Raw genomic sequence first — 27866 nt, forward strand, 5'->3', positions numbered from 1 at the left:
CACATCCACATTGCGTTGACAGTTCTGAGAAAACTAAAAAAAAATCCACGACATGGAGGTGCTTATGCTAAGTCATCACTGACAATAAACCCACCGCGGATTTTTTAAGGACAGCCCCCGTATCCTTAAATGGCACGCGGAGGCGCTGGTTTACGCACGGGGCTCAGTAGTAGTTGAAGTGGACTAGTTTTCTCAGCGGAGGTGCGGACTTTTTGATTCAGGACTGGCGTAGGGGGGCTAGTGAATGGGAGCAGTCACTGGATTCGTGTGATACCAACGCAAGCCACCCAGACTACCTACTACTGCCCATCATATTTGACTTTTGGGGACGTTTAGGGCACAAACAGAACAAGATCACCTCTATTCCTCCTGCTGTCCCCTTCCCCTTTCCTTCCTCACGGATTCTTCAGAAAGAGAAATCCTCCAGAAATGGCTCAGATACTACCGATACGATTTCAGGAACATCTGCAGGTAAGCAGACCGCAGGAAAAAAAAAAAAAAAAATCAGCTCTTTTTGGTATTTTTGCGCAGCTCCTCGCCCATGTAGATCCGCACACACACACGGCACATGTCGCATTTAAATGGGATCTGAAATAGGGCTGCAGGGTGGTGCTCAATATAGCTACAGGCCTAGTTTTCTCCTGCCGGGCAGATGATGACTTGTAAAAATTGACCAGTCAGATCGGATACAGCTCCAATGCGGACCGGTGTGTCTGTGCGTGGATACGCCGCAGTTATTTCCCCTCATTCAAGTGGAAAAACGCCGCTGTCATTTTCAATCTGCGCCGATGCAAACTGCGGTGTTTTGACACTTTTTTTTCTGATGCAGACAACTGAGCTCAGCTGTTGGTGGTTACATTGTAACTGAGACCTGAATGGCACTTGCACTCAAGCTTTGTGGCTACCATGTTGTTGTCATGTCCTGCAGCAACATATCCCTACTTTGTAACCTTCAACAACAACAACAACCATGGTCAGTGCGTAAAAGACAAAAACACCATATTCATAATGTAATGCTCTACAGTAGATGTGTGTGGACATTTAGAGCCGTTTATTTTGCACTCAAGCAAGGCCTTTAAAAACATGATCTGAGCAATATTTTCACATTGCAAGAACCACAAATCCCAAATGAAATCTGTTTCATGTCACAGCATCAGTATTATATATTTGATTTGATGTGTCTCTCTGCCAGAGGAGCATCTGTGCAGCTTCAAAATGATCAACATGACAAGAGTATCAAAGGCCCTCTAGTCTTTGGTTCGCAGTCCCTTTGATGGAAAAAAACACAAAATGCCCTCTTACAATCTGTGACGACAAAAGGAAAACAAACAGCCAGTTATGTGGTCGTCTGTGGAGGAACTATTTCCACCACGACCCTCTCTCTCTCTTTTTTTTTTTTACTCTGGTTTGGACTTTTGATAATGTCCCACAGCAGGCCCAGTGCTTGGCGTCTTGCAGCCAAAAGAGAAACTTTGTGACGCACCCCTCCACCTCCCCTTGTCTGTAGCCTGTTGTTATGGTAACAGCAGGCAGTGAAATGGCCTTTCACTAGAAAAAAGCCCCCACCCCCTTCTCCCTCTCTGTGCTCCCTTCCTCTGGCCAGTAGCCCCACTTTCGTCAGCCAAAGATCCTTTATCCATGAAAAAACTCTGCAGGCCAAGAAGAGCTTGCAGGCGACCAGGCTCCTCTCCTCACTGACAGGGCTGGTACACTGTTGCTCGCTGATGGAGGGCAGTGCAGTACCTGGCAATGTCTGGGTTAGTAGTTCAAATGGCTCTCAGCAGTGCATACCTTTCCCTAATACATCTCCTAAGAAAATCTTGACAGTGATAAGCAACAGACTTGCTTTATGTTCCACCTCTACCGTGAAATCCCAGCTCGTATCCCTCTGTGAATCTAGGTGGCTCCAGTAGAGTGAAAAATGCTTGGAATTCGCAATGCCAGGACTTTGGGCCTCAAGTTTTCCCTTTTTTTTTCTTGGCCTGGTATTTACAGCTCTGTGTTTGTAGTCTGGAGCTTCATGATGAGGTACCAGCTTGTTGAACTGAAGAGCAAACTAAGTGCTCCATATACGTCGGTTATTCCACTCAAACTTTAACACGACTTTAGTGTTATAATGTGGACATAGAGGTTCATCCTGGATCATGCCTGGATCTCAGAGCTATTGTTTTAGCTGTGAGAGATTCAATAGTTTTCATTTTCTCACTCCACGGCAGTATCTATGGATTGCCTGCCTACCATAACGTCTCCCGCCATTATTATTAATTTTCCTCCTTGCTTGTTTACTTTGGTATAATTCATGTCCATCATCCATGTGTGACCATGTCATTAATTGACCGAATGTATTAAGGTTTTAGATGGATGTGTGGAGGCTCACTGTGGCCTCCAAACTGTGTTTAAAGTTGTCTGGATAATGTTGGTGGCAATATGAAGGAAGAGACTAATGACAGAGAATAATGTGTTGAATTATGAAAGCGCTAAAGTGAGAGTCATTTACAGCTTATGTGGCTCTGCTTGCTGACTGTCGGCGCAGCAGCCTACGTATTGTAGCAGCTTGTGTAAGTGCAAAAATGTCCTGCAACCCCAAAGCGCCTGAACATTGTCCTGTCGAGTTAGGAGAGTCCAACCTGCTGCTCTGCAGCTGTTTACAGCATCCTGATATGCTGCTGTATCTGTACTGATGAAATGATGCCACCACCAACGGATGTGATCGACAGATGAGGTAAACAGGCCCTATTTAAGTCCTGCGAATCACATCAGGGTAGGAAGCAGGATGACAGAACGCTTTAACTCAGTCTAACAGAACACATCTGTGACCGCAGCAGTGGCTGGTCACCAAAACTCAATCATGAATGCATTGAAAGACTCAGTCATTCACACGCACAATATGCACATTGTGTCATTGTGTTATGTTAAATGAGTCGTGGAGTCACAGTTAAATTTGCAATGACAGATTCAGTACTGTAACAAATTAATTTGCAGATTATTTTCCAGATAATTTAATGACTTGTATTAAAAAAATGTCAGAAAATAGTAAAAAAATGCCACACTACAATATTCCAGGGCCCAGAGTGAAAATCAAAGATATTCAGTATACTGTCAAATAAAACATAGAAAAGCATCAAATTGTTAGATCTGAGAATCTGAAATCAGCGACTGTTTGATTCAATTTTCAAAATAGTTACCAAATAATTTTCTATTGCTCGACTAATCAATTAATTATCCAGTCGTATCAGCTCTAAACTGATTTTCTGGCCACTTGGAGGTAGCAGAAAAAAAGCTCTGAACACAACACATATTATCATATTATCACATATTATCAACTTTTTGGTTATATGACAAATGGATGTTAGCTGTTTTGGTCTCCACCACCTCCTGAGGGAAATATCAGACTCTTCAGCAGCTAAATGCATTACTGTGTTCAGCAGCTAATTACTAACTGTGTCAGTCTGCTGTTTATTCTGCTGGGCAGGATACTCATAGACTTATACCTTTTTTATAGCTTCCTGTGGTGCTGAAAACATCATTATGAGAGTGAACTAAAATGTTAAACTGAGGAAAACCAAAACAACGAGCTGGAAGACATTATGAAACATTGTTTTAGCTAAAGGGAACTGCAGAATCGGATGATCATTATCTCTGGGTTTATCACTAAAAGTGATCAATTGTTAATATAAATCTTGAATAGTTCAGCTTTGAAGTTTTTATGATTACTTAAACTGTATACCTCTTAACCTATAGGTTACATACGTAGCCTATAGCAACACTTCAGTGTCTCTTTGCTGCATTCCTGTTTTAATTGTGTTTGTGTAATCTCCTCCTGAACCCAAACCCCTCAGCTGCTGATGCAACGTGTCAGTGCCTCAGCAGTGCATCCACCCAGTCTATGACTCACCAAATACCGTCAATGCTGTATTATCACTGATGTTCTACTGCCTTTTGTTATCGTAATGCTTTATGTTTTTTAGCTGATCATCTCAGCTGTTTTGAGAAGTAGGACTAAAGAAGTGTGTGACGATATATCACAAGAGGCAGTTTCTGGAGACTTGTAGTTTAAGTGTGATTTTAGTCTGGAATGTTCTACTAAGAAGGGAGTGCAGGGGGGAGTTTCTTCCGGTGAGTCAGTTGCCCCACCCTGAACCGTAGATTGCCAAAGGCCTGTGTTACTGGAACAGCACTGTACAGACCTAGCACTCATCCCTCCTTCTTCATTCCCCATAAAAGGTACATTTATCACCCTGACTTCTCTTCTTCACACTGGCTCTCTCCTAACACCCACCCTCCCTTCGTTTTTAGCAGGATGCTAAGCTCCTCCTTTCTCTCCAATGTCATCTTCTCCCCCACTATCTTCATTGTGGTTTCCCACCCCTTTCCTCCCTGAGATAGTTTTGGCAGTCTTCGGGAGATGTAGCATATGGCTCCAGTCCTCCCTCAGGTCTTCTGTGTGGCCCTTTTCAAGAAGCCTTTATCTTGCACTTCCCAAATAACCTCACCAAAACCAACGTTATGGTTGTTATATTCAAGTATTTTGATATGGAATGCAAAATCATATATAAAACAACTCAACTTGTGCTCTAATGATACATTCAGCCAAGTATTTTCTTGATTAATCCAGATAAGTGTTGTTTGCAATACAACCAGAGTGATTGTTAAAGTAATTGCTGATTAGTTAGTATTAGATCGTATTAGATTGTTTCAGCTTTAAACTGATGTTTGAAGAAATTAATTGGGTTCTGAACTCAACATGTGAACAAATCTAGGCTAAGTTTTATATCCTTAATTTGATTTGGGCAACAAACAGTTTTTAACTTTTAAAGGGTGGGAAATGCTATTTGCTATGCTATGCATTTCATTGCGGCTGAACATAGTGTTCATAAGAGTGACGTTTGCTGGTCATAAAACCAAAACAATGAGCTAAAAGAAGTTAAAGAGCTCCCTGGAGCTTAGAGAAAGTGCAGAATTGGGTCATAATTCTCTGTGGATTTGTCACAGAAAACGATCCCTTTTCCCACATGGAAAATAGTGATTTCACCCACTATTAATATAAATATTGATTAGTGCATCTTTATCTTCCAGCCCCACTTAGTGTAATGTAAAATCTAAAAATGGCTATTTCTCAGATGTAATTAATGAAAGAACTTGCTAGAAAACATCTTCTCCCATTGAAACCCTTCTGTCCACCCCCGACTGATAAGTGTAACTTCCTTCCTGTTTTGTGGATGGCATGATTTAAATGGCTCAGCAGCCATGATGTGTTGTCCTGCTCTACCAGCCAACTGCGAGATAGTGCACTCCTTGTGATGAGCGTAAGGATTCCTTTCCGCTTGCCTCAGACTGCATAATGCAGTCAGTTCAGTCATCAGAGGGAGAGTGCGTGTTTTGGTCTGTCCTCTCGGTTCACACTTAGTTTGACATTGTGCACAATAATACCTCTGTTGAGCAGCCGTTAACCTTGGTGAAATTTTTTTATGTTTTTTATTTCTGCTAAGATTTGGCACAGCAGAAATTCAAACTGAATCAGCTGCTCTTTGTGTGTTGTTGCTGCATCTTGGGACTTCTTCCAGTTGAAAAGTAAATATGCTGAATAATGAATTGGATTTGCTGATGGTGGTTTGTTAAAATAAATCTAATTCTTTCTTGGTTTTAGTGGATCTTTATCTTGGATTTTCCTTATAATAATTATAATAATAATACCTTTATTTATATAGCACCGTTTAAAAACAGCCAACAACCAACAACATTTAGAAGACAATAAAAAGCAATTCTAAATTAAATGACATGAACAACCACATAACTAAAATAAAATAAAATAAAACACAGTGAAATAGAATGATTTAATTCAAGTTAAAAGTTAAAAAGACAAACATCACATAAAGGCAAGTCTATAAAAATGTGTTTTAGGAAGCTGCTTCTGCGAGCCTTATGTCCTCAGGCAGGGTGTTCCAAAGTCTAAGGGGCCCTGATGGCAAACGCCCGGTCACAGTTAGTTTTGAGCCTCGACTTTAGTGTTGTCTCAAACTGGTTTAGGCTGAATAACATAGTGATAATTAAACTTCTTTACAGCTGGCTGCTTACATAGACAATTAAATGCAGTGCCAGAGTTTAATTGCAGGCTTTGCTGAAATAAAGTTGCACTGTACTTTGTCACTATAATTGAGATGTGATGATGGTTACAATGATGGCAGTGCAAGTAAAAAAAAAAAAAAGGAAAACTCATCTGTCATCAAAGATCAAAATGCTTCACTAAACTCAGGAGACTATTAGCAGCTATAATAAGAGTGCTGTTGGGTTAACATCCTGTTGTTCGCTGTGTGCCCACGCTTGTTCCCTGGCTTCATGTACAACCAGACCTCCTGTCTGGAAAACAACCTTTAAGAATATCCCTGGAAAATTGGAGCAGACCTGCTGCTATTTTAATCGAAACACCGTTTTGGTCAGCTACTTGCTGCGTTTTTCCCCTGTAAGGCAAATGTCAGCTGGTGCCGTATATATTTTCCCACTCATTTTTTTTTGTTGTTGTCGTGATGGAGGCATGACGCGTTTAGAGGTCTTAAAACCCTGTAAAGTTGGAATATTCCCCTTTTTGTTTTCCTTTTTGTGTAGGAAACTGTTGGCACACTATAATGGAGGAGTCTTGTATGTTTTTATTCATTTAACAACATTTTGGTTTGACCACTATTGAAACTACACTAGCTCATAGCTCATCTTTTCCAACATTTATGAGGTAACACTCTCCCTATTTAGAATTTATAAGCTATAAACCATTAATAAACAGTTTGTGGCACCCTATAACAGATGTAAGCAGAAATATGGACATTTTTAAGTGTGTTTATAATGTATTTGTCATCAATTACAAATGTAACCACATACATGTCATCATATTTTATTTAAGTATTTATTTTTATATGTATTAGATCTTTTAATTAGTGCTAAAAAAAACTGACAACTGAGGGAAATTCCATCTGCTGATGAAGGCCACAAAATGTGGCTGAAAGCTCTGGATGAAAAATAAAACTCATACAGCTCATCACATCTTGATGAGTTGTGAACACTTACGATTCAGATTGGCTCCACCCAAATGCATCAAAATCCAACTTTCTGCACCTCTGAAGGATTCCAGTTTCTTTAATCTGCTAAAGACTAAAAATGAAAATTCATTAAAAAATGTTTAACCAGTAAGTTTTGTGCTAGACAAGGCTGGGAGCGGTTACCGGGCAATCAGGAGAGACTCCTGGAAGTTGCTACTCCCAAAGAAACATGTTAATTTAAGATTTTGGCCTCCTGCTTCCAGTATTTATGCTAAGCTAAGATAACAGATATGAGAGCGAGACATTAATAAACCCTCAGAAAAGTCCTTTTATCTGTTTACAACAATTTATTAGGAATTATACTACTTTGAAATGCTAAACATGGTTGTTGTTTTTTTTTTTTTTCCAGTTGCAGAACATGGGTGTGAACCCAGCCAACATTGGGTTCAGCTACCTAACCATGGAGTCGGACAAGTTCATCTGCATCAGAGAGAAGGTGGGTGAGCAGAACCAGGTGGTAATCGTGGACATGTCCGACCCCACCAACCCAATCAGGAGGCCGATCTCCGCCGACAGTGCCATTATGAACCCCGCCAGCAAGGTCATCGCCCTGAAAGGTAAGACAATACATTGTGAGACATTTAGCAACACACTCAGGCTGCCACATCACTGGCTATTAGATGAGAAATACTGTGTTGTTGTGTGAGGGGGAAAAAAGTTTGCTGGTATTATTAGTGGCTTTTTACCAAGCACTGAGGTTATTATTGTTGTTTAAATTCCCAGAGTGAAGACTGCATGGCATTCACACTGTTTATTTGCCTTTAGTTTTAACAGATTTAGCCATCAACTCGTATTGCTGTGGGAATGCCACCGGCCATGCAATGACTAATGCTCTGTCAATGCTGTAAATATGTAGAGAGCACTCAGTTCTATTGCCTGAATGTACTAAATTGGTTGTGCAAATTGATTTTATGCCACCGAATCTAGCCCTTAGAGCACAAACACAAGCGCTGATCAGGATGATTTGCCTATAATGCTTTTCTCTCTCTCTCCCTCTTACCCCCCTCCCTCTGAGGATAAAATAACCCTGTTTGCCCTTTCCCTCTGGTCTATCTTTGTCTTCCAGTTTTTACCTGATTGACACTTTGCTTTTTCTCCCTTGCTTTCTGTCATTTCTCAGACGGTGAGTTGCTTTCTGTCTGTGTACCCGTCTGGCACTCCATGTCTCTCCCATAAAAGCTTCCCGCATACCCCCTCTCAAGTACTCAGAGCTATTTTGACCACTGATCAATCAAAAGACTGACAACTGTTTAGAAATGACTCTCCTGCCAGTATATTGTATCACACCGCTGCTCCGACCTAACATGCTGGCACACATCGTATGAACATATACATGTATGTTAGCATGACTTGTTGTATGCTGGTAGAGTGTATGTGTGGTATGCATCATCAGATATGCAAACTGAAAAGAGTCGGGACACTGTGTGTGTCCTTGCACCCTTGTGTGAGCGTGTCCTAGCAGCCATATCAATGTTCAGATCTTACCTTCATATAAGGAATGCCATAAATGTATCATGATATCAGTAACAGCTCTATTAACCCGAACCATGCATTACCACGCTTATTTGTTTCTCTGTAACTTAACTGGTAAATGGAGGTTCATAAATAGGACGAGCAACAAAATACTAGAGCACAGAAATGCTGTTGTGGCTTAGTCAGGCCTGTTTATTACCCTCTTAAAGCTGTTGTCTGCTTTCTGTAGCCAGATGTCAGTAGCACCCAAGAAGTATCAGCCAGGTAACCATGTACATAGTTGCTTCCTTGGCTTATAAAACACCAGAATGAGTTATTCTGTCCTCTATTGGTGTATAGCTATGCAGAGAGTTTGTTTTGCTCAGGTTTTGAGACATTTCCTCTGGTTCTATATTCCTCTAGAAGAAAATGTCATTCTTATCGTGGCTCATAGCATTGAACAGTAGTTTTAACATCCTCAAATAATCCACAGAACATACCTGTTGATTTCTTTTCCTAGCAAATAGTCCCCTAAAAAGCGAGTCTCATTTAGTTTCAGTGTATTTCTAAAGTATGTGGAGGTCTGTGGATTATTAAAGAACTAGTGTTTAGGATTTAGTGGCAGGCTCTCGCCTTACCTTCTCCTTCCTAGCATGCAGGAGAAACTATGTGAAAGACCCTATATAGAGCCAGTGTTTGTCCTGTCATGGCTACTGTGGAAATATTGTGGTTCAACATGGCGGACTCCGTGGAAGAGGACCAACATACAGTAGATAGAGAGATATAAAAGCCTCAAGGTAACAAAATCATTCTTATTTTCATGTGATTATACACTAATAAAACATAGTTATGCTGCATATTATATTGTATTTGTGGCATATTCTGTAAACAGAGACCCCTAAATCATACATACTGGACCTTTTCTGTCAATGCTGTGAGCTCCACAAAGAAAATTCCTTTCAACGGTACAGACTGATATCTCGTAACATGCACACATACCAGACCAAATTTCAGGAAATTAGTGACAGACTAAATTTTGCGCCACTCTTAATGTTTGCTTAAGTCCTGACTGTGTTCAGCTGTGAGTTCTCCTTTTTAAATCTAGATGTAAGGGTGGCCAGTGAGGGTGCAAGGGTTACCCACAAGGTTATACTGAACCATGAATCATCTCATACATCAACAATTTCATTTACATGTCATTTGAAATGATAAAAGTTGGGGGTTTTTGTGCCATAATTTATGCAAAAAAACACCTCAAAGATAAAATAGGTTGAATACATTTTTCCTGTACTACAAAGATTAGCTCAGTATAAATGGTAAAACACATGCAAACAAAATGTGATACAGACTTTTAGTAATACAAACAGGTAGTAAATAAAGTGGTATTTGTAACCAGATATTATTGAGGTAAATGATCATCATCAGAGGTTACCAGCTCTACTTTGAATATACTGATAGCTCTTTCTCTACCTCTCCCACTTGTTCCCTGTGTTTCTCTACCTCCCCTCAGCTGCCAAGACGCTGCAGATCTTTAACATTGAGATGAAGAGTAAGGTAAAGGCCCACACTATGACAGAGGAGGTCATGTTCTGGAAGTGGATATCGGTAAACACAGTTGCCCTGGTGACAGATTCGGCCGTCTATCACTGGAGCATGGAGGGGGATTCCCAACCTACCAAAGTATTCGATCGGCACGCCAGTCTGGCGGGATGTCAGATCATCAACTACAGAACTGACGAACAACAGAAGTGGCTGCTGCTGATAGGAATTTCTGCGCAGGTATGAAAACATGAACATGGCATTGATATTAGCCTGATTACTGCATCCACACAGGACTTCAAAGTCCACACTGAAATAACTTTCTGCCTCTGTTTTGGCAACTCTTTGTCCTGCAGCAAAACCGAGTGGTTGGGGCGATGCAGCTGTATTCTGTTGACAGGAAAGTGTCCCAGCCCATCGAGGGCCATGCTGCTGCCTTCGGGGAGTTCAAAGTGGAGGGAAATGCCAAACCCTCCACCCTCTTCTGCTTTGCTGTGCGCTCACAGGCAGGAGGAAAGGTGAGGACCCCTGGATGCTTTTTGGTCACTAAAATAGCTCCTAAATGTTGACATCAAGAAAGTCAGTTCATTGAAGTGCATGGACTCTCCTCTGCTGTCCTTCATGTTTGTATTTGCTTTACTGTGGTTGTCTGCCTGCTGTGGTCATTTCTTCATGTGGGCTTTCCCCTTCCAGTTGCACATCATTGAAGTTGGTCAGCCAGCTGCAGGAAACCAGCCATTTGCTAAGAAAGCAGTGGATGTGTTTTTCCCTCCAGAGGCCCAGACAGACTTTCCTGTAGCTATGCAGGTAAAGAAAGTTCCTGACTACTCATTACCAGCTCACTACTACAGGTGACGTCTGAACGTTGACAAGTTTTCTCTCTGATCATCCTCCTCAGATTGGTAGTAAGCATGGTGTCATATATCTGATCACAAAGTACGGTTACATTCACCTGTACGACCTGGAGTCTGGAGTGTGTATCTACATGAACCGAATCAGTGCAGAGACCATCTTTGTGACTGCCCCTCATGAAGCCACCTCAGGAATTATTGGGGTCAACAAGAAGGGACAGGTGAGAAACTAGCAGGAAATGAACAATGAGTAATTTGAAACGTCTGTTTTATCACACTTATCTACTGAGCTGTATTTATGTTTTATATATTCTTGTCTTTCTAGGTTTTATCAGTGTGCGTTGAAGAGGAAAACATTGTCAACTATGCCACCAACGTCCTGCAAAACCCTGATCTAGCCTTGAGGATGGCCGTAAGGTCAAATCTCGCAGGGGCTGAGGAGATTTTTGCCAGGAAGTTCAACACTCTGTTTTCCCAGGGAAGTTATTCGGAGGCTGCAAAGGTTGCTGCATCGGCACCTAAGGTACGCCTGTATTAACATACATAGAAATGTTTGCCCACCCTAATACGCCCACAGATACTTTGGCAAAACGTCTAAATGAAGCATTTTTACATTACAGAAATTTACAGTAATTTTCTGCTGTTGCTGATTTAAAAACTATACCAGCAACACCCACTGTGATTCAGTCTCATTGACACTGTATACTATCATGTTGATACAGTGCAATAAATATGCAATTCTAGTTCATAATTCCTCCATTTATCGCCATCTTTCCTCCACTCAGGGTATCCTGCGGACGGCAGAGACCATCCGTAAGTTTCAGAGTGTCCCAGCCCAGCCAGGTCAGGCTTCGCCACTGTTGCAGTACTTTGGTATTCTGCTGGACCAGGGCCAGCTCAACAAGTTTGAATCTCTGGAGCTGTGCAGACCCGTCCTGCAGCAGGGCCGCAAGCAACTGTTGGAGAAATGGCTGAAGGAGGACAAGGTAGGACCGGAGGATTAGAACAACAAGGTAGCTTTTGTAAGCCTGGGCTGATGCGCAGATATATCATATAACATCTCAAAAAGTAATGAACCATCATCACTTTCTAAATTGAGATGCGATGTTGGTCTCATCTACACATTGATCATGACTTCACAACTGGTAACTGTGTATATGTGTTGTAGCTGGAGTGCTCAGAGGAGCTGGGAGACCTGGTGAAGGCCTCTGACCCAACTCTCGCTCTTAGTGTATACCTCAGAGCTAATGTCCCTAACAAGGTCATCCAGTGCTTCGCTGAGACTGGACAGTTCCAGAAGATAGTGCTGTATGCTAAAAAGGTAAACTCTTCCCTTGGACAATAGACACATTCATTGCATGAAAGCGTCACACAGTATAATCAATCAGACATTTTTTGCCGGCTTTGTGAAATTTGTGCAACATTTAAGTAGAAAAGATATTGTGGTAGATAGAAATCTATTTGTATAAATCCTTTATTACATAATTAAGTATTGCATTTTTATACTTTTGTAGGTGGGCTACACACCGGACTGGGTGTTTCTGCTCAGAAATGTGATGCGTGTGAATCCAGACCAGGGACTGCAGTTCGCCCAGATGCTGGTCCAGGATGAAGAGCCGCTGGCCAACATCAACCAGGTAAACGCACACACCGCCATGACCCCCACACCCACCAGAGACATACGATCTCGCTCCTACACATGCCCTCCTTTTTAAAAAATCTTCATGTTTACCCTCACACATGCACGCTAACACACAAAGTGCCCAGTGTGGGAGCCTCCGTCTGTATTATTCCAGATGTGCCAGCAATGCCAGGAATTTACTGAGTCAGTGACCCCCTCCTCCCTTTAAAGCCACATCATCACTCTGCTCAGTCCAAATCTCAACCAGAGAACTTGTTGACTTGACGCTTCTCTAAATTAATAGCCCGCCTCCGCAGATGTTTAAATATGAAAAGCACAAACATCTGGCTACTGGATCTGTGATTCTTAATAGTGTGCAACTCTAATCCTACCTTGTGTGCTAACTCAAATCATTTATAGACGTTTATAGATAGTAGGAATTTAAAACTATAACATTGTTCTTTATTTACTTTACCTTTTTTTCTTTTGCCCTTTGGTAGATCGTAGATGTGTTCATGGAGGGCAACCTGATCCAGCAGTGCACCTCCTTCTTGTTGGATGCTCTAAAGAACAACCGCCCAGCCGAAGGACACTTACAGACACGTCTGCTGGAGATGAACCTCATACACGCCCCGCAGGTGAACATTCATACTAAAATGACTGTCCTGATTACAAAAAGCAACTCTGCATGCAATATTAAACACAATTTGTTTGTGTGTGTATGATTTTTTTCAGGTAGCAGATGCAATCCTGGGGAACCAGATGTTCACCCACTATGACCGTGCACATGTTGCTCAGCTGTGTGAGAAGGCAGGCCTGCTGCAGAGAGCTCTTGAACATTACACCGACCTGTATGATATCAAACGAGCCGTGGTGCACACACATCTGCTCAACCCTGAGGTATGGCCTTTGGATTCTGGGTCACGCCTGTGAATATCCCTCGTTCAGGAGCTTTTGTTTCTCCCTTTTTACCCTGCCGTCTCACTTTTTTGTCATTCTGCTCATTCTTCTTTTAGTGGCTGGTGAACTTCTTTGGCGCTTTATCAGTAGAGGATTCACTGGAGTGTTTAAGGGCAATGTTGTCGGCCAACATCCGGCAGAACTTGCAGCTGTGTGTCCAGGTAGCATCTAAGTATCATGAGCAGCTGGGGACTCAGTCATTAGTGGAGCTCTTTGAATCCTTCAAGAGTTATGAGGGTAGGTGTCACACATGAGTGCAGATTTGAAAGATGACAGACAGAGCTTGAATATATCATAGATTACACTGACCTCTTTTGCTGTTTCTCCTCTGCTGTCTCTATCCAAGGCTTGTTTTACTTCCTTGGGTCGATTGTGAATTTCAGCCAGGAGCCTGATGTTCACTTTAAGTACATTCAGGCTGCCTGCAAAACGGGCCAGATCAAAGAAGTGGAAAGAATCTGCAGAGAGAGCAACTGCTACGACCCGGAGAGGGTTAAAAACTTCCTCAAGGTAAAAAGATCAAGCGGATTGATTTTATTATTCAGGAGCATTTTTTTAGATATATTATCCATTTGATCCAATTTAACCGAATGTTTTTTCCTTTCGTAGGAGGCCAAGCTAACAGACCAGCTTCCTCTTATCATTGTGTGTGATCGCTTTGACTTCGTCCATGACCTGGTGCTCTACCTCTACCGCAACAATCTACAGAAGTACATTGAAATCTATGTGCAGAAAGTAAGATCAAGACTACATCTGAGACTTTACACAGAACTGGTTACCACTTAATCCAAGCCTTGTTTGGGCTTCATTTTAACAACCTTATTTAGACTTTGTTGTACTTGTTTTCAGGTGAACCCCAGTCGTTTACCAGTGGTGATAGGCGGTCTGTTGGATGTGGACTGTGCTGAGGATGTCATTAAGAACCTGATCATGGTGGTCAGAGGGCAGTTTTCCACTGATGAGCTGGTGGAGGAGGTAGAGAAGAGGAACAGGTAGGACTAAATAATCAACGGTTCCACTACTTGTCGTCTTGTATACATGTTGCATGCATGTGCATCAAAATGACTTGATGCTTCTTTCAAATCGTGTGATTTGTGTCTCTCTTGTAACACAATAGCCATTAAATAAAACCTCTATGGTTACATAGGCACAAATTCAAAAAAGATTCTCGTCTTCCTCAATAACTAAACATTTAAAATGTACCTCATGTCCATAAATCACCAAAGGCACACACAAACAGTTGTGTAGAAAGAAATATAAAGAAATATTCTGTGTTTGCCTTTGCTCTTTGTATGCTTGGCAGTTTCTGTGCCACAGAAGCTGTAATAAATTATGATGATTCATCTTTTGAAGCTATTTTTATTGCAAATTCACTTCCTGTTTCCGTTTCTGTGTCAGAAAAATGTGAAAAACACCTCCATCTAGTGTTGTGGTTAAGCATTACACTAAAGTAAAACTACAGTCACGTATGGGAGTGAAAAGCTTTTTCTAAATGTTATTTAATGAAGTTGATATTTTAGAACAGTGTGTCTTCTTCCATCATCTTCTCAGGCTAAAGCTTCTATTGCCATGGCTGGAGTCCCGTATCCATGAAGGATGTGAGGAGCCAGCAACCCACAACGCACTGGCCAAGATCTACATTGACAGCAACAACACACCCGAGCGCTTCCTGAAGGAGAACCCATTCTACGACAGCGCTGTGGTCGGAAAATACTGCGAGAAGAGAGACCCCCACCTGGCCTGTGTGGCTTATGAGAGAGGACAGTGCGACCTGGAGCTTATCAAAGTGTGTAGCTCACATGATATTGCATTTAGATGATCATTGACATAATTCCAATATGGATAAATCTTTAATCACTTCATGTCTTTTTTCTTCAGGTGTGCAATGAGAACTCGTTATTCAAGAGTGAGGCTCGATATCTGGTACGACGGAAGGATCCAGAGCTTTGGGCTAACGTTTTGGAAGAAAACAACCCCTACAGAAGACAACTTATAGACCAGGTTAGGTGTCCTTGAAGCTCCTGAAGTGATGCAGTCTGTGAATGAGTGCTATTTTTTTAATGATTATAATCTTATTTTATGTGATCTCAGGTGGTGCAGACTGCTCTGTCGGAGACCCAAGACCCAGAGGAGGTGTCAGTCACAGTAAAGGCCTTCATGACCGCAGACCTGCCCAACGAGCTGATTGAGCTGCTGGAGAAGATTGTGCTTGATAACTCTGTCTTCAGTGAGCACAGGTACAGCAAAGTTACAGCCTGTTAGCCATCATAATAATGTAACAACAATATTTTTTGTCATCTTTGTAAATAATCTCTCTGTTTCCCAGAAACCTCCAGAACCTGCTGATTTTGACAGCCATCAAGGCGGACCGCACTCGTGTGATGGAGTACATTAACAGGCTAGACAACTATGATGCTCCAGACATCGCTAATATAGCCATCAGCAACGAGCTCTTTGAGGAGGCGTTTGCCATTTTCAAGAAATTCGATGTCAACACCTCTGCCATACAGGTAAAATAAATGTTTCACTGCTCGAGCTTCACTGACACAATTATTAAGAATAAGTTCCAAGTATTAATACAAGTGTATTGGCTAGAGCTGAGTACTGATTGAAATAATCAAAATACTTATTTGTTAGGTCAGTTTATCTCTGAATTGCTCTTTAGTCAAATATTTACTCTCGCTTATTACTAGAAATAAATTCTTCTGTTTGTTCCTCGTGTTGTACCTTATTATAAGTACCTCTATGTCATATCATATAACACAACTCTCTCCTATTTTCTAGGTATTGATAGAGCACATAGGGAACTTGGATCGTGCCTATGAATTTGCAGAGCGCTGTAACGAGCCTGCGGTGTGGAGCCAGTTAGCCAGAGCTCAGCTGCACAGAGACCTGGTCAAGGAAGCCATTGACTCCTATATTAAAGCTGTTGACCCCTCAGCGTACATGGAGGTGGTCAACGCAGCCAGCAAGAACAGTAAGCCATTGCTTCACAGCACAATTCTGCTCACATTCATCATCCTTCTTGGGTGGTTGATCTGAGTTAATCTTTAATGTGTTGTTTGTATTTTGCAGATAACTGGGAGGACTTGGTTAAATTCCTCCAGATGGCTCGAAAGAAAGCGAGAGAGTCGTACGTGGAGACAGAGCTGATTTTTGCTTTAGCTAAAACGAACCGTCTGGCTGAGCTAGAAGAGTTTGTCAGCGGGCCGAACAATGCTCACATACAGCAGGTAATAAGATGATTTTACAACTGTGCAGAATGTTGGACACTTATAACTGTATATCTTTCGGCTAATTTCTCTCCCTCTTCTTCTCCAGGTGGGCGACAGATGTTATGAAGAGGGAATGTATGAAGCAGCCAAGCTCTTATACAACAATGTGTCCAACTTTGCTCGCCTTGCATCAACACTGGTCCACCTTGGAGAGTACCAGGCAGCTGTGGACAGCGCCAGGAAAGCCAACAGCACACGGACATGGAAGGAGGTAACTGGATGAAAATCACAGCCTGAAAATCGTTTTAGATTTTTTCTTTCTCATCTATTTCTATTTCTTTTATCGGATTGTTTAAAGGGAATGCTAATTATTATAACGTAAATTAGTCTCTGTTGCTGTATTGGCTAGTTTTAGCAGAAGGCAGGACAATTATTCTGATAGCATGCATCAACATGGTACCCTTTGAGTCTTACGTCGCACTCCTCAATAAAACAACAATACCTGCAAAAGTAAACCTCATGCCAGCTAAAGTCTGTCGTTTTTCGATGGTGTGATATGTGGAGATTTTTTTTTTCATCGCTACCTTTTGTCGTAGCTTGTGTGATCAAGATATTATTAGCCGCAGAAGCATTAATAGACACTTGAGGGAGATGTAGATTTGACTTTGGTGGTTTGTTGATCAGATTTTACTCTCTAGTATAGTTTTAGATATTCATTTTATTATTATTTATCTCTGTGTATTTAACATTGTGCTGCTACACCCTTTTTCGTTAATGTGATGATCACTTCAGACTTGTGCTGCATTGCAGTGTTACAGAAATGTTAAAAATGACTTCAGCACTTACTCAGACAGGAAAACTAAATGAATTGTCATTAGGTTTACTAACAAAGATCCACATCTGAAAGATATTCATGAAAAAGTACTCGAGCCATGAGTGCTGGCAGAAAAGAAGTGTGGATCTTTTATTGTTTTTCTTTCTTCTTTGTGACCCCTTCTCTCTTCCCTCCGATCATCAGGTGTGTTTTGCATGTGTGGATGGCGAGGAGTTTCGGCTGGCACAAATCTGTGGCCTTCACATAGTGATCCATGCTGACGAGCTGGAGGACCTAATCAGCTACTATCAGGACCGCGGCTACTTTGAGGAACTCATTGCTCTGCTGGAGGCTGCCCTGGGTCTGGAGCGGGCCCACATGGGCATGTTCACAGAGCTCGCCATCCTCTACTCAAAGTTCAAACCTCAGAAAATGAGGGAGCACCTGGAGCTCTTCTGGTCCAGAGTCAACATCCCAAAGGTAGAGCATGCCTTTGTGAACTCCTTTAATTTATTACTCTGCAAAGACTTCTGTTTCTCATCAGCACCCTGGAAAAAAAAGTTATATTGTTGACAGAAGATTCCTTGAGTTGTTTATTTTGTAGCTGAACCAATGAGCTGAGTCTGGATTGACATATCTTGTGGTGATTAGACATTCTTTTACTGGATGATGTCATTACTAAAGTTAAAAATGGCTCCTAAAATCCATGAAAGTTTGCAGAACTTTCAAATAATTATTGCCTTAAAAGTAATTTGTTTATCCTGTTGATTAATTGCTTCACATTATGATTAAAACCCCCAAAATACATGTTGGTACCAATGTGAGAATGTTAAATAATGAGTCACACTCATAGGATTTCTTGGCCTGACAGTGTTGAATGAGTTAAAACAGAAACTTTATGTCTTTCAGCATCCTGTTTCATTTCTTATGTCACTGGCTGTTGATTAGTTAGATCTAGTTTGGTGTTTTTCTGTCTGTTGAAAGCACTTTTGAGTGATTTTGATTTTGAGAAAAGGGTCTGAAAAATGAATTATGTTTTACCACAAATATACCATATTTGAGTCCATATATTTAACCAAACAAACCACTGACATGACAGAGTGCTTGTGTTTGAAGTCTGAATTACTTTGACATCGGTCTGTGTCCTTTCTGTGTTTACCAGGTCCTTCGTGCAGCAGAGCAGTCTCATTTATGGGCAGAGCTGGTTTTCCTTTATGATAAATATGAGGAGTATGACAACGCTGTCCTCACAATGATGTCTCATCCGACAGATGCATGGAAAGAAGGGCTGTTCAAAGACATTATTGCTAAGGTGAACAGAAGTATTTTTCATTGAGCTGTCAACATCTTGTGTGTTTTGCCACCTTCTCTATATATATTCTGTCCCCCCAGGTTGCCAACGTGGAGCTGTACTATAAATCTCTTTCCTTCTACCTGGAATACAAACCCCTCTTACTGAACGACTTGCTGACCATTCTGTCTCCACGGCTGGACCACAGCCGAGCTGTCACCTTTTTCAGCAAGGTAACCAGTGGCGAAGTCGACCTCTGTTTTAATCTTTACTATGCAGTGCTAAACATGGTTGACGCGATATGACTTGGGTTGTTTTTGCTTGACCAGGTGAACCAGCTGAAGTTGGTTAAGCCTTACCTGAGGTCTGTCCAGAATCACAACAACAAGTCAGTCAACGAAGCCCTCAACAACCTGCTGACAGAGGAGGAAGATTACCAGGTCTGTAACAGATGCATATTATAGACAAAATAATGTTTTTATTCTGCATTTAGCATGTTGTAAGGATTTGTGGGGCTGTTCGCTTCACTTATTTATTTTTTTTTAGTACATATTTTACCAACTCTTAGTCTGTTTGACTAACTAGAGGTAGTTGATTTGTCCTCTACAGAGCTTTGTTACTATAACATACATTGTATTTATTCTAATGGTACCCAAGTTTTCTATCCAACAGTCTTTGTTCTGTTTAAATTTTAAATATCCAGTGTTTGTGGTCACTAGGTGGCACTGTTGAAGCCCTTTACAATAAATGAACTGGTTCAGGTATCTCGTCTCCCTCTTTGGTCTGTAATATAATTGTTTTGTTCTGCGTTTCATCCACAGGGCCTGAGAGCCTCCATCGACGCATACGACAACTTTGACACCATTGGCCTGGCACAGAGGTTAGAGAAACATGAACTGATTGAGTTCAGGCGTATTGCTGCTTACCTGTACAAGGGCAACAACCGCTGGAGACAGAGTGTAGAGCTCTGCAAGAAGGACAAACTCTACAAGGTAAGAAAGCAAATAATATTTGAGAAAATGTCTAAGCTCTTACATGTACTTCCATGTTCCTATAGGTGGCACCGTTTGTTTTATTCTGTATCTGGACATACTGTAGCTGTATGGACCATGCAAGTAAAGACAGGATGATAAAATCATCTCAGTGCTTGTCCTACCAGAAGCTTGTTCAGATAGCTTGTCAAACTTTATTGAAGGTTTCTATATTTCTCATAACAATTCAATATAACACACTGTCATTCTGTCTTTCCCAGGATGCCATGCTGTATGCTGCAGAGTCCAAGGATGCTGAGCTGGCAGAGACACTGCTCCAGTGGTTCCTGGAGGAGGGCAGGAAGGAGTGCTTCGCTGCCTGCCTGTTTGCCTCCTATGACCTGCTGCACCCCGACGTGGTGCTGGAGCTAGCCTGGAGGCACAACATCATGGACTTTGCAATGCCGTACTTCATCCAGGTCATGAGAGAGTACCTCTCAAAGGTTAGTACTCTGATGAAGAACGATACAAGGAGTTAATGTTCTTAGTTGTTCATTTTTAGTTTCTGCTTTAACGTGACAGTAGGTTTAATTATTTTATTTTTATTAGAGAAAAGAAGTTTGATATTCTGCATTTTCACTGTGTACTAAAATTGGTTTGTTTTTTCTTAGATTGTTTAATATCTGTAGAAACTTGTCCTGACAGGTGAGAGGTGGACAGTAGTAGTAACACAGTTTTTAGTTTAAACAGACCTGCTGAGATGAGAAAGGCTTTCTTAAGTAATGGTAATAAAGTATATTTGCCAGTGAACTCCCTCTGGTCATCATGATGTCCTAAAATGTTGACCTGTAGACATGTGAGGTCACTCGGGGTCATCTCTTTGGGTTCTTTTCCAGGTTGATGAATTTGCAGCGAAGGTGACGGTCTCTGGCCCTCTTTTTATTTCTCTTATGTGTTCTGTCTGTTTTTGTTGTAACTTATCTCTTAGGTTTCTGATGTAGGAACCTAGCATGGACTGTAGACTGAGTACAGCCTAACTAGCGCCGGTCCTGGAGAGCTGTAGTAGTATGTGCAGGCTTTTGTTCCATTTCAGCACCAACAAAACATGCTTTTATTAATAAATTTTGTATTTATCTACTAGACACAGTTTCTAAATTATCCTGGTGAACGTCTGTTGTCTCACTGGTATTAATTAATTTTCTTTTTCAAAAAAGCTTTTTAGCTGTGAACTAATGTGAAACTAATTAAAAATTGTCAGATAAACACTGCGGTTTGTTGATTTCCAATGCAAACATACAAAACAACAGACTAAATGTGGAAATAACGCTCTGTTCAGAGATATGAAACTGTTAAATAACTATAAGATTTAATAACTACTTTAAACTAGCTGCTTTTGTATAAACAGTTAAGGTAGATGAATATTGCTGATGTAAGATTAAAATTATTTAACATGCACTAGTTTGGTAGGTTCTAATTTTCTATAGACCTCTAACTTGCCTGCATTCTGTGGTTGATGGTTGGACACACTTTGCTGTATCTAGGTGGTTTAATGTGATTTAAAGTCAGCCCCTACATTAACTTTGAACGATGTGTTGATGGCTGGAGCCAAAGCCTGTGCACTGTCTTGTTCTTCAGGACCATGATTAGCCTGTCCTGGCCTAACAGATACTTCTCACCTTCTAACTCCTCTCTATTGGGGCTGCATCTAGTGTCTACTTCTTTTAAACACCTTAACAATTTCAGTTATGCTGATTCACAAGACTGATGCTGTGGTATAATATAATATAAGAGACACGGTGATCTTTCCACCTGGCTAATGCTCTCTTGATGAGAGCAAGCCACTCCAGACTTGTTAGATGCATCCCCATGTTTCTAACTCCAGGTTTTAGTTACAAATATTTTAACTGTTAGATCAGAGGAGGGATACAAACACTAACTTCAAGGGTTATGGAGTCCTCTTTCTTCTGTCTCTGGCGGAATTCACTATTTCAGGTACTCCTAAAGAGACAAAAAGATTTTGCTGATCAAACTGGTATGGGTTGAATCTTGCGGCCATTCAGGAAGTGAAACACCACTTCATTTATTTTTATTTTAAAGTAGAAGAACACACGCCAAGAGACACTTTATGGCCTCTGTCAACAGACAGCAGAGCTAAGTGATCTTGTTTTATATACTGAAATCACATCCATTTTAATGAAATGCATATAGTTTTATATAAAATAATTGCATTCCAGGAACTGAAAATTTTGTAGTCATACACAGAAACGTTAACCTTTGCTCTTTTTTATCAAACGTATTTGTTTGTTTCATGAAATCATATCTCATCAGAATTTCTACATTTTATTACATATATTTCAGATATATTGTGTAAGCTCATTTTATTATTTATTATCCTTTTTTTTTTTAGCTGAATCACTTGTTTAAATTGATCTCCACTTACATCAGAAACCTTTTTGGTATTCCGCTGTCTCCACAGTTGAAGCACAATGCCTGATTATTTCTTTGCACTTACTGACTAGGAAAATTGGCACTACAAACAAATTACTGCGCAAAAAACCTGTATGCCTGGCAAGGCTGTGCTTAACCCGAGAGCTTCTCATGTGTAGCTGGATTTTAGTCCAGAATTGCTCTCAATGAAAATCTGCCAGGAGGGCCTGCTTACAGCCATGAATGGGATGCATGTGGAAGCTGTGATCGTCATTTATTTAACTGTGAATGGCTGGAAATGTAGCATCAGCATATAGGCATGTATCAGAGCTTTTTCTTTACTTAATAATACACAACTTAATATTTCTTTAACATTGAATCCCACTATGTTTTTTTCTTTTTTAAAGGGTCAGTTCATACACATCACAAAAAACAAAACATTTACCAACAGTGGTATTTAGCCATGTTGCACTTTTTGTTGTTTGCCACAGCCCTATCCCATCGATGTGATTTTATTTCTGGTGTTCAAAATATAAAAATAATAATAATAATATGAGTTCTGTAACCTATTTTGATTATGAACAAGGACACTGTATCTGGAAAGAGGCATTGCTTTTTTTTTAGTTTCTTCCTTGCTTTGAGTACCATGAATAAAATTGAAGAGGGGTGATTTAGGTCTCATCAGGCACTGTCTGCACGTTTAGATACCACTGTGGATTAAATGGTTATTTTGTTGTTTGTGATTTGGATGAACGGACACTTTTATTGTTGACTTAACATTTGTACTGGAAGCTGTGTTAGAAACTCTCACCAAACCTGCATGGCATCCTCTCTTAGGTACCCTTAGCTGCACTGTGAAGTACTGTGTGTAGTTTTGTATTTCAGAAGTGGGTATGATGAATCTACTGTGTCATATTTGTCTATATTTATTTGTTTGATATAAAATAAAAACTTTACTGTAGTCTTACAACTGAAACATTTATGGTCTATTGTAGTACAGGAAATAAGAAATTGTAATTTAAATAAAACTGTACATCACTGTTAGTACTACATTGTAGGTGTCCAGCAAAAATCTTTTATTTTTTTAATAACAGCTGACATTGTTTGAGTTACAACATTTGCTGCAGGATCCCTACAATGTATGAAATTAGTCTTTCTTTTATTCAGTACTGTGTATGAGTGATCCATTTCTGATCTCCTCATTTGTTGCCTTCAGGTGGACAAACTAGAGGAAGCAGAAAGCCAAAGGAAAACTGAAGAGGAGGTGACAGAGCCTCAGCCCATGGTGTTCGGTAGGTTCATAGGACGCAACATCACCCTGAGTGACAGATGATTGTGTTTCATAAAGAGGAGAAAATTGCCTCCTGGCGTGTAAACAGCAGGATGTGAGCTGCAGTATTTATCTGCCGTGTCTGTTAAACCTGCAAGAGAAACAGCTGTTTGTGTTGAAACGTAACATTAATTAAATATATAATGATGTATAGTGATTGGATGAATGCAAATCTGTCTTCATGTTGTATTCTGCTCTTGTCAAATGTAATTTTTCTGAGGCGATGTCTTTGTCTTGATTGTATTCCCTGGAAGGAAATAACATCATGACGTCAGCTAGACTCTTATCTATTTTTACAAAGAATAATTGTAGCCTTCCTGTCTAGTTTATTCATAATGAATATGCAAACACCTGTGATGTTATAATCTCAAGCCAGCAGCAACTGTGTTTGATAAGGGTGTTTGTCCTGTGTTCATTTTCCTCATGATTTTGCCACCAAATCAAGACACACATGCAATTGTTTTACTTAATGATAAGTAGTAATAAGTAAGGGATAATGTACAGTACAGCTGGTTGTTGCAAAATAAACCCTGATGCAGGATTCACAAATGACTGGTTCATCATCCTGCTACACTGCTAATCACTAAACTAATAATTTGACTCAAAATATTGATTTAAATTTTTTTTTTATGATTTTATTGCATCCACTTCAAGCGTCCATGATCAGAACGGTGTCCATAGCAATAGCCTGTTATTAATAGCAGTGGCCTGCTTTACAGAAATAACACTGTAGGATGCTGTAATTGACCAATCAGAATCGGCAAAGCCTTCTTTTACCTTTTGTAAAGAAATGTTAGTAACTAAAAGCCCAATGTCAAACACATCTAACCCTGTGTGTGTTTTTGTGTGATCAGGCCAGCAGCTGATGTTGACTTCCTCTCCTGCTCCAGTGGCACCCCAGCCAGCGTACCCAGGCTACGGCTACCCCGCCGCACCAGGCTACCCTGCTCCACCTGCCGCTGCTGCGGGTTACCCTGCTCCACCTGCCGCCGCTGCAGGTTACCCTGCTCCGCCTGCCGCTGCTGCAGGTTACCCTGCTCCGCCTGCAGCTGCTGCAGGTTACCCTGCTCAGCCAGCCGCTGCTGCAGGTTACCCTGCTCAGCCTGCCGCCTATGGCTTCAACATGTAGAGGCCAGACTACTGCCTCTTCCACCCCCTCTCTCCCCTACACACTCACACCCGAACCACATTGAACCGTGCTGCTCTGGGTCTCAACTGGCCAAGAGAAAGACCCCTGAAACTCACCTTCATTCCCAATGAGACTCTATCCGAATTCACTGAAACTGCAATAGAAACTCTTGATCTCTACTCTCTCCACACACACACAAACACACTTTCAGGGTGGCATCAAGGCTGTTGGACCCCTCCCTCCTCTCCTCCTCCTCTCTTTTCCATTTGGACGATATAATGGCATCACTGATCTACACAGCATGAAGTCACCTCTCAGCTCCTAGAGGATTTAACATACCGAAGATAACATTAGTGACACCAAACCACTCTCTGTCCTGTTGCTGTTCAATGTAGACTTTATTAACCATAGAGCAGCTTTTCTCTTTTTGTTTTCTCTTTTCCTAGAGATTGAGCACTGATGAGGAAGAGACTTTGTTATTGAGGAGCAGAGGGGTATGTGTGTGTGTGTCCCTCTCTCCTAAAGCTCTGCTACGGCCTTATATACTTTGAGGAGGTGGCAAAAAAACTGGCTCATTTGTTCTTGTTTAATTTCACAACTGTCTCATGCTCTGATTAGAAAGATGGTTACTGTGCAATAGTTTTGTTTGTCCTCTCACAACAGGTACAAAGTGTTTGCTGTATACAGACTAATAACACTTGTTTATGAGGTTACCGTGTGTGTGTGTGAGCGAGCGTGTGTGTGTGTGCGCGTGCATGCGTGTGTAGCCTCTAAAACCTTTGAGGGATACGTCACCAAACCAAGAGACACTTGATGAAATTTCCACTCCCTTGCAGCCGCAAACCTGTTGCTGGGTCAGAGCGGTTTGATCTCTGACTCTGATACCGGACATCAGGAGTTTCAGGATGATTGTGACAAAAGAAAGAAAAGCGGTGAAATAAGAAAAAAAAAAAAAGAAGCTATATGCTGTAGTCTGTGCATGTGCTGCCAAACTATAAAGCTGCAACCAGGAGCACAATTTCATGTTACACTCAAGTATATCAAGTATTACTAATGTTGTGTCAAATGAAGTGATGTTCGATGAAACTTTCTCACCCAACTAACAGAAAACGACGATGAAGCTCCAGCAGACTCGAGGAGATGAAAACACAAGGGGAACATTAACTCACATCCTGGTCCCAGTTGGTTTAAAAAAAAAAAAAAATCATTATTGTACTGAAAACAGTGTATAATTTAAGATATATTGAAATACCTAACTAATCAAAGAAGTCAAATATTATGGAATACCGTATGTATTGTCTATAGTGTGTTGTTGTAGTCTTAAAAAAACAAAAAACAAACAAAAAAAAAGCATAATGATTTTTGTAAGAAAAAGACAAAATGCAAAAACAGCAGGTTAATAAATGGCAAAGTCTTGAGGCAAAGCTGCTCAAAGTGGTGACAGTTTTAGTCGACTGTTTACTTCCCGTGCTGTCTGACAGTCCCTGTATGATACACTGAGCTCTGTCCCACCGTGGTGTCACCATGGAGCACTCCCTTTATCTGCACAAGTCATGCATCCAGAAAGAGGAATAAAGTTTACAGACAGTGTTGTTTGTGCATTTATTTTTAAAAACTCATTCACATCAAGAAGATTTACAAACTCTCTGCAGGGTTCAGCCTCTATTGTTGATGGTGGGGAGTTTTCACAGCTGTGAACATGGTTTATGCCTTTCCTGCTGCACCCTTATTTCCATCCCTTGCTGGACAGACCTGATTGATGGTGTCTGTCTCTGTGAGCCTCTTTGTTTGGAGAGAGTGTGGATGCTGCTGCTGGAGGTTTTGGTCGTAAAAGGTTTAATAATAGGGGAATGTTATTCTTCACTGAGCTGTATTCATATGTTAATAGCGACATAGAGAGGCTGTGCCCCGCCCTTTCCCTGCTGTGGCCGGTCTCCTCTCACCCTGCGCTCTCATATAAGCACCCACAGTGTCACCCAATGGACACGGTCACACCACACGCCCTGTGGTGCGCAAATTGTGAGATACGGACGCAACTGTTTGTCCGCCCCTCCTTGTTTCCGGTTTTGCTTTGCTCTCTTACGTAGACTGTAGTGATACAGCGTTACCATGGTCACATATAACAGAAATTGGCAGTAGAAGGTCCCAACTTCCTTGACAGTCCCGCCCTCTGTCAACAGGGACCCGCTGGAGCCTCAGGACGCATCCAGGAAAAGCGCGTCAGACAGCAGCCGTCCATGTGTTGAGCGCTCCGGTCTACTTGAAAAGAAAACATTGCAAGCTTACCTACTTGAAGATCCTTGAAGAACCTCATTTTTTTTTTTTTGCAGATTTTGCTGTGTATTTTGCAGTAATTATGCAGGACAGAGGTACATTTATCAGCCCCTTTTACAGACCGCGGTGTCTGGCAGCAGCGGCGCCGGCGGGGAAAGCGAAATTAACTCACCCGGGAAAGGCGATCCTGGCAGGTAAGTTCACCATGATTTGTCAAGCTGAAAAGTCAAAAGTTAGACTAAATGTCACAATGTTTCACATATATTTCAGATATATTGTGTAAGCTCGTTTGTGGTGCCACAGTGGGCGTAACAGTAAGTCCATTGAGACAGAGCGAGGAGTTGAAAACTGTAGTCACACCTCCAAAGGAAAGAAAGTTACTCAAAAATCAAGCTGTGCCGGATAAACGGCTGCAAACAGGATTACCACCTATATTTACTTTTTCTTGTGTGTCCTGTTTGTTTAGTTGTAACTATCACAAACAATGTTTTTTCCTGCAGGACTTGTTTCTAAAGATAGCTAATAAGCTGGTAAAACGACTTTTTTTTTAACAACTACATTTTCCACCAACCTGTGCCAAATGCCCTCAAACCATGTTGACCCCATGACCTCTGAAGATGTTGTAAAAGGCTCTTAAAAGCCAAGAAGAAGAAGACAGTAATTTTCTGTGGTGCACTTAGGTGATTTTATCCCTCTGATCTAAAGGCCACCTCTTGTGTACTTTAGATAATGCTGTTTTTGCTGACTGATGCATACAGCAGTGTAGGGGACACTCCTGAGACAATACACTGATGCCAATGTGACTCAGTGTCTCAGATATGAGTGTGCCATGATCACATTGAAAAATAACCATCTTTAGGATGGAGCTTTTCATCTTCAGATGTTTTGTTTTCAGTCCTTTAAG

General features: G+C 41.1%; 2 protein-coding genes and 1 long non-coding RNA gene across 9 annotated transcripts in view; 2 read left to right on the top strand and 1 right to left on the bottom strand.

The window, feature by feature from the left end:
• On the top strand, window positions 1-26017 carry cltcl1 (clathrin, heavy chain-like 1). Of its 7 annotated transcripts, XM_027276985.1 has the most exons (34): window positions 1-471; window positions 7438-7645; window positions 8209-8211; window positions 10051-10319; window positions 10436-10597; window positions 10773-10886; window positions 10978-11151; window positions 11256-11453; window positions 11716-11916; window positions 12099-12251; window positions 12445-12567; window positions 13052-13189; window positions 13287-13451; window positions 13568-13748; window positions 13858-14021; window positions 14121-14246; window positions 14361-14503; window positions 15063-15297; window positions 15390-15512; window positions 15603-15748; window positions 15838-16021; window positions 16296-16488; window positions 16587-16744; window positions 16833-16997; window positions 17745-18020; window positions 18703-18852; window positions 18933-19064; window positions 19161-19271; window positions 19653-19823; window positions 20084-20305; window positions 20699-20725; window positions 23446-23521; window positions 24414-24617; window positions 24648-26017. In XM_027276985.1, the coding sequence occupies exons 1-34, from the start codon at window positions 430-432 to the stop codon at window positions 24686-24688; spliced, it is 5178 nt and encodes a 1725-aa protein (XP_027132786.1). In that variant the 5' UTR covers window positions 1-429; the 3' UTR covers window positions 24689-26017. The 7 variants fall into 7 exon arrangements, with proteins under 7 accessions (XP_027132786.1, XP_027132768.1, XP_027132774.1 ...); XM_027276967.1 differs by having other exon boundaries at window positions 2-471; window positions 24414-26017; XM_027276973.1 differs by lacking the exon at window positions 8209-8211 and having other exon boundaries at window positions 2-471; window positions 24414-26017.
• LOC109139797 (uncharacterized) lies at window positions 24963-27563 on the bottom strand. Its single transcript, XR_002042318.2, has 2 exons — window positions 27135-27563; window positions 24963-26944 (listed from the first exon to the last, which is right to left on the bottom strand). It is a non-coding gene; the product is annotated as an uncharacterized LOC109139797 (long non-coding RNA).
• The window catches only part of si:dkey-178e17.1 (tricarboxylate transport protein, mitochondrial), a 16258-nt gene continuing 15332 nt past the window's right edge, over window positions 26941-27866 (top strand). Inside the window, exon 1 of the mRNA XM_010734268.3 lies at window positions 26941-27156. Within this exon, the coding sequence (XP_010732570.2) occupies window positions 27045-27156 (112 nt within the window). The 5' untranslated portion in view covers window positions 26941-27044. The remainder of the gene's footprint in view (window positions 27157-27866) is intronic.

Source organism: Larimichthys crocea, chromosome III (genome assembly GCF_000972845.2).
Source record: "Larimichthys crocea isolate SSNF chromosome III, L_crocea_2.0, whole genome shotgun sequence".
In the NCBI taxonomy this organism is placed as follows: domain Eukaryota; kingdom Metazoa; phylum Chordata; class Actinopteri; family Sciaenidae; genus Larimichthys; species Larimichthys crocea.